The sequence below is a fragment of the Hipposideros armiger genome, unplaced genomic scaffold, assembly GCF_001890085.2.
Source record: "Hipposideros armiger isolate ML-2016 unplaced genomic scaffold, ASM189008v1 scaffold_92, whole genome shotgun sequence".
Classification (NCBI taxonomy): Eukaryota; Metazoa; Chordata; class Mammalia; order Chiroptera; family Hipposideridae; genus Hipposideros; species Hipposideros armiger.
This window is the reverse complement of record NW_017731442.1, coordinates 4500669-4506529: the sequence shown is the minus strand read 5'-3', so window position 1 is coordinate 4506529 and position 5861 is coordinate 4500669. Positions and strand designations below refer to the sequence as shown.

General features: G+C 43.1%; 1 protein-coding gene across 1 annotated transcript; it reads right to left on the bottom strand.

The window, feature by feature from the left end:
• Nucleotides 1-273: 273 nt before the first annotated feature.
• Nucleotides 274-5861, bottom strand: B2M (beta-2-microglobulin). Its single transcript, XM_019645083.1, has 4 exons — nt 5752-5861; nt 2404-2679; nt 1798-1825; nt 274-786 (listed from the first exon to the last, which is right to left on the bottom strand). Exons 1-3 carry the CDS (start codon nt 5816-5818, stop codon nt 1812-1814), a joined length of 357 nt encoding a protein of 118 aa, XP_019500628.1. The 5' UTR covers nt 5819-5861; the 3' UTR covers nt 274-786; nt 1798-1811.

Here is a 5861-nt window from a genome sequence, read left to right as displayed (position 1 = left end):
CTCATGTCTTGGCCTAGGGAACAGAACTCTAGCTAAAAGATGGAAGCCTGGGCTTCCAGCAGACAGCCGTGTGTCACCCTGACTAACTAACTTAACTTCTCTGGGATCCAGTTCCTCATCTGTAAAATGCAGATCACTGAGGCCCCTTCCACTGAGAGCCAAACCCTACATACCAGGGGTTTACACTCTTCTTCAAGTGACACTTGAAGACTTTTTCCCTGTTTGAAAACAAAGGGGTAAGAGAGGGAGAGATATATAAGAAACTGAAAACACTGAGGTTTTCCACAATTTTAATTAGCTGTATTTAGGCAAAAACATCAAAATACACATAATATAGATGTAAGAGGTAAAGATGAATTTTTATCAAAATGCTTTCATTCACAAATTTCCAATAATTCTGGCAATATTCTTTTAAAAGTTTTCCCCAAAATTCTAAGTAAAGCATACAAACTGGAGGTTAACCCAAAACATGCATAACTATCTTATTATCCAGTTTTGCATGCAGAAGACTAAAGAGTTCAGATTTGACCAAGATGTTGTTAAATATGAGAATTCTCTCCTCCTCACCTCTAAACTTCCAGCCACCTCCTACAGCTACCTGCCCAATTAGGTCAAATATGAAAGTGTAGATTCCCAAAAGTAGAATTATAAAGAAGATATTTGTGTTAACATCAATATAGCTCTACAATAGGGCTGCATTAAAAAAAAACGTGACAGCATACAAGTATTAAAATGAAGGAAAACAAAATTGAGAATTAGTTAACTCCATATGAGACAGCTTCAAATCTGAAAAGAAAAAAAAGTCTTATTAGCAAATATACTTATTTGAATTACAGATCGCACCACCCAACTTGTCTAACTTCTGCTGTGTATATCACCATTTGCAAAAGAAGTAGCTGCAGACAATTTCCCAGACCTATTACCAAGAGCATATCCCATTAGTTTATCCCATTGATTCTCCCACAACCTTAGAGGGAAGAATGCTGGTATTAGAGTTTAGATCCTGGCTCTATCATTTAATAACTGTGTGACTCTGGACAGGTCACCCAACTTCTCTGATGCTCTCTCAAATTAATTTCCCTGTCCTAGAATATAACAGGAGATTTGAATAGGTTTTCAGTGCTAAGCTGCCCTATGGAATAGAATTTCATTGAAAAGTTGGATTTTCTACCTCTGGATTCCATTCAAAGTCGCAGAGAAGTTCAAGTCCTCCCTGTTTCATGCTGCCAGAACTCCTTGTAGATATATCTATTATAGTATCTTTACATTGCATAAAAACGTTTCTATTTCTCACCTTATTGGACTGGGAGCCTCTAGAAGGCAAACATAGTGCCCAAACACGAAGGCTCAACAAGAGATCAAAGGAGTGGGACATCGGCAGAACCCTGTCACTCCTCTCTTCTGACTGAATGATAAAGCTATTGCTAAGCAAAAGAAGACAACGGTTCATTTTTGAAGGCCCAGAGATGCCCAATGTAAAAATGGTAGAAGAAAGATCAAACCCATGCAGGTGGTATGCGTAACCAGCTGCCTTTATCCTGTCACACCACACTGGCAGCTCTTCTGACTTCATTTAGAGGGCCAGTGATGCTGGCAGAGCCACAACTGGACCACACACCTTCCTCATGCCATTCCACAGGAGAAGGGAGTGTGACCTCACAGGATTCTTCTCTGCCTGCTGATATGCTATCCTGATTAATGTCCTCCAGATACTGAGGGTTATCATACTAGAGCTGTCTGGAAATAGTCCCCAGGATAGTGAAGCAAAACAGCATTTTCTTAAGGTTAGAAACCCACCTCCATGACACTGGTTAGTTGAATTGATCTATGAAAAAGAAAATGGGGAAAGAAGAAGGAAAACAGTCAGTTTTATTTTTTAAATACTATATATTAACAAATGTCTAAAACTGTCATAAATAAAGCTGGTAGAAGAGCCTGCCATCCCTAACCACGAATACCTTGTTTAAAACTACCCAGTAGGACCCAACCCTGTCTGCTAGCCTCAGATACCAACCCAGCCAAAGAGTACTAGAGGAGTCCAGGCTTGTAGGGCGCTAGGGTAGCAGAACTTACAAAGGCCTGTGCCTCTATAAGACTCTATCCTTGGTCCTAAGAATCCATGAGGCTGTCAGAAAAGCCCAAGGAAGCCAGTAGGTAAGAAATGCTAGGAGTGTGTGTGATTTGTGCAAGTACTGTTGTGGTCCTTGCTCTTGCCACAAGAAAATTACCATTTCTGGGACCATGCTGTGCTGAGGTCTCTCACAAGGTGTCACTAATCAGAGCTTTAATAACATTCTCTGATTATGCCAGTATGTGTATTTTCTTTTTAAACACCAAAGCAGCTCTACGCTGTGGTTATACTCAGGTACTGTCAGCAGCTAAGGAAAGAACTTGAAAACTTACCCCACTTAACTTTCTTGGGCACAGGGAGACTACTGTGGTTCACAACGCAGGTGTACTCATCTTCTGCACTGGGAATGAAATCTGCATGGACCAGAAGATAGAAAGACCAGTCGTTGCTGAAAGACAGATCCGACTGCTCCACTTTCATCTTCTGCCCGTTCTTCAGCAGCTCAATTTCAATCTGGGGTGGATGGAACCCATACACATAGCAGTTCAGGAAATTTGGCTTTCCATTTTCTGCTGGATGCCGTGAGTAAACCTGAATCTTCGGAACACCTGAGGAACATTAGGGAAAGACAAAAGAAAATTGCAGAATATTTCAGTTGGGGCTACCTTGTTCTAAAGCTCTATCAGGCACCAAGTGTTTAAATTTGATCATACGTTTCTCCCAATTCCATTTCCACTCTGGCCAAATGAACTTCCACTTTTCCAAAAGGCTACCTCCATTTTGAGGGATGAACCATGACTTAGTATCTTTCCCACATTAATTCCCTCTACACGTCCTTTTGGCTTTTTCTAGCAGATTTCTAGTAGTATCATCTTCCGTCATAGGAGATTGTGCCGAATCTTTAAGAGTCTTTCTGTGGAGGCTCTCAGGAACTTTTTATGACTTCTCAGCTCCCATAGAATTCCTTAACACACCACTCAAAAGTCTACATGATTTGGCCCAACCTACTTTTCAAACTTCATTTTTCACTTCACACCCCCTCCATAGTAGCCACATCAAAAAATTCATGTTACTGTACCCTGTTTCAGCCCCATCAATTTTTTTTTTAGGATTACTCCTTTCCTTTTTGGTTCCTGCTCCTGCCTAGATCGACACCCATCTGACTTCTCTATATTTAGTATCTAGTACAGAGCCTGGCACCCAGCTGTTGCTCTGTAAGTAACAGATGTCATTATTACCGCCTTGCTCGGGTTCCTAAGAGAGTTAACTCAACGTATGTTCCTACATAACACAACCTCTTCGTCCTGCTCAGAGTTTATACGCCAAACCCCTATCTGATTTTGTACCTGATTTCATGAGTTACAAAACTGAAATACCTACAAAACCTGGCAAAATAGCTTAAATGAGTGAGTTGGGCTGGGTCAGAACCATAGAAAAGGGTGAGGACTCTGGCAAATGGGAGACAACATACTTGTCATGATGACCAAGTAGAGTAATGCATGAAAATGGGATTTGCATTTTTAAATAGCACCCTCAAATGATTCCTGTAATTAGCCAGGTTGGGAATACATTAAATAATGCTACAGAACAGTGGTTTCCAAAATGGGATGGCATGACTAGACCATTCCTGGGGATGTAGGAAGAAAATATCAACTCTATATTTTTCATCCCAAATGAAGTGCTACTGCTCTTCAATATACTAATACATGTGTATAGTTCACTTTAAAATACATATACATTCAGGGTACATGATGACTACAGGGCCGCTGCCCCTCCATGTCGAGGAGGTGGTCCGGAGGAGGAGGAGGACCGGGCCACTCTTACCAGGTGTATCTGTCTAGAAACACCCTATCATCAAATGAAAAGTCACCAGGAAAGGAAATATAAAAGGTCCACAAGAGCTGGACTGGGGATCCCAACAAAGCCCTGATGTTTTTAATCAAGTTGAAAGTGAAAGTAAATGAGAAAGCTCTTGGCATTTGAGCTTTTATTCGAACATGATAAATGCCACAGGAGACAGAACAAAGTTCATCCAACCTGGAATTTGCTTTCTGAGGGAGCCAGGTAGGGTTTTGCAAAAACATCATGAAAATCTCTTCAAAGAAGAGGACCAGCATCAGACAGGCCTGAATTCACATCTGGACTCAGCCACTTATTGGCTCTGTGACTTTGGGCGAGTTATTTAAGCTTCCAAACTTACATGAAAAATTAATGTATGCCTACAGTGAAACAAACAAAACCTACACAAGATAGAGCAGAAAACAGATTCCCAGAGGCAATCACCATTACTCATTTCTTATGTATCTTCCAGAAATGGTCTATACAGGGCATGTACTACTTTGGAAATTTTCAAATTAAGATGTTTAAAAAATGTCACCTTGTTATTTTTCAAAAGGTTTGTATAGTCAGCAGCAAATATAAATAATAGTGATGACAAGACATTGTGCTTTATTTTGTAAATACTTTTTTTCATGATTAAAAAAACAAGCTTCACAGAGGCTTTTATGAGGGGACAAATGAGAGGGTCCAGTCTATTGCGGGGTATTTGGACCGTGCTCAATATCCATGGTGTCCCCCACAGTCTGAGTAACCATGTTGATTACCCGTATCACTGGTTTTACAACCTCTCTGACTGATAAACCTTGGCTTTTTCAAAACTGAAAGTAGAGGCTCAGTTTACCTTGGAAAGAACCAGTTAAGGAGCCAAAGAGGAAGCCCTCTGTAAAGAAAAGCCAACAGGGGCCCATGGCCGCCCAGCTGGTTCCAATCTCACACCCGAAGGAGGCAGTTCTGAAGAAACGCTCGGATTACAACCCAAAGGCGCACACTCCGGCATAAAGCTCTGGTCTGGAGCCATTGTCTGCCATTTATTCTCTGTGTGATTTAAGTTACTTAAACTCTTGGTGACTCAGTTTCCTCATCTGTTGAGATGCTGATAACCATCATATTTACATCGTAGTAGGATTTAAAAGTTAAATAACATAAAACACATAGCGTCTAAGGCACACTGAGTAGTCAAAAGAAGGTAGTTCTTAGGATTATTAAAAGCGACATGTAATGAGAACAAGTGAGTTAATGATGTGAAAGCGCTCTGTGACACCGCAAAACATTCTACAAACGTTGCTTGCTGATCCCTCTCCATGGTTTGATCCCACATTTATGGGGAAGTGCGGAGCGGCAAGTGAAGCTGACAGGCGCCAGGAAAAAGCCCGCAGCTCTCCGCTTCCAAGTCAAGCGCAGTTGCCGCGGACTGATTTACCCGGGCGGTGCCTCCCACGAATCCCCAGCTTCGGTCTCTACCAATTCACACACCGCAAACTCCGCGCCTTTGGAACCCGCCTACCCGCCTTCCCTTCCAGCAGGGCGGGAGGTCCCGCGAAAGAGCGGAAGAGACAGCCTCCCTCGCCCAAGTCGCCCTAAAGCTTATCTACGCGGCGAAGCTTTGTCCCGACCATCCGGCCCGGGCATGCCAGAGGTCTCCCCAACCCTTCACTCCCGGAGAGAGAAGAACAAATCTTGCGCCCTGCGCTTGTACTCCCACCGCTTCTCGGTCTCGAGACCGAACCCGGGGCTAGTCCCCGGGCAGGAAAGAGCACTCGGGAACCCGGAGTGTTACAGAGTTAGAGTGCCAAAGAGGGTTGGGGGCCGGGAGAAGGGCTAGCGGAGGAGGGCACACTCACGCGGTTCGGCGTCCAGGCTAGACAGACAGAACAGCCCAAGAAGGACCAAGGTCACCAGAGGAGCCATCCTCACCACAGCACAGCCCAACGTGCAAATGTGCCCCGGACTA

Bases quoted from the DNA above. Each gene is read 5' to 3' on its own strand.
- B2M (XM_019645083.1), bottom strand. From the start codon at position 5,818: ATGGCTCCTCTGGTGACCTTGGTCCTTCTTGGGCTGTTCTGTCTGTCT. The intron at 2,680-5,751 runs GTGAGTGTGCCC...AATGTTCCTCAG, and splicing joins TAGCCTGGACGCCGAACCGC to GTGTTCCGAAGATTCAGGTT.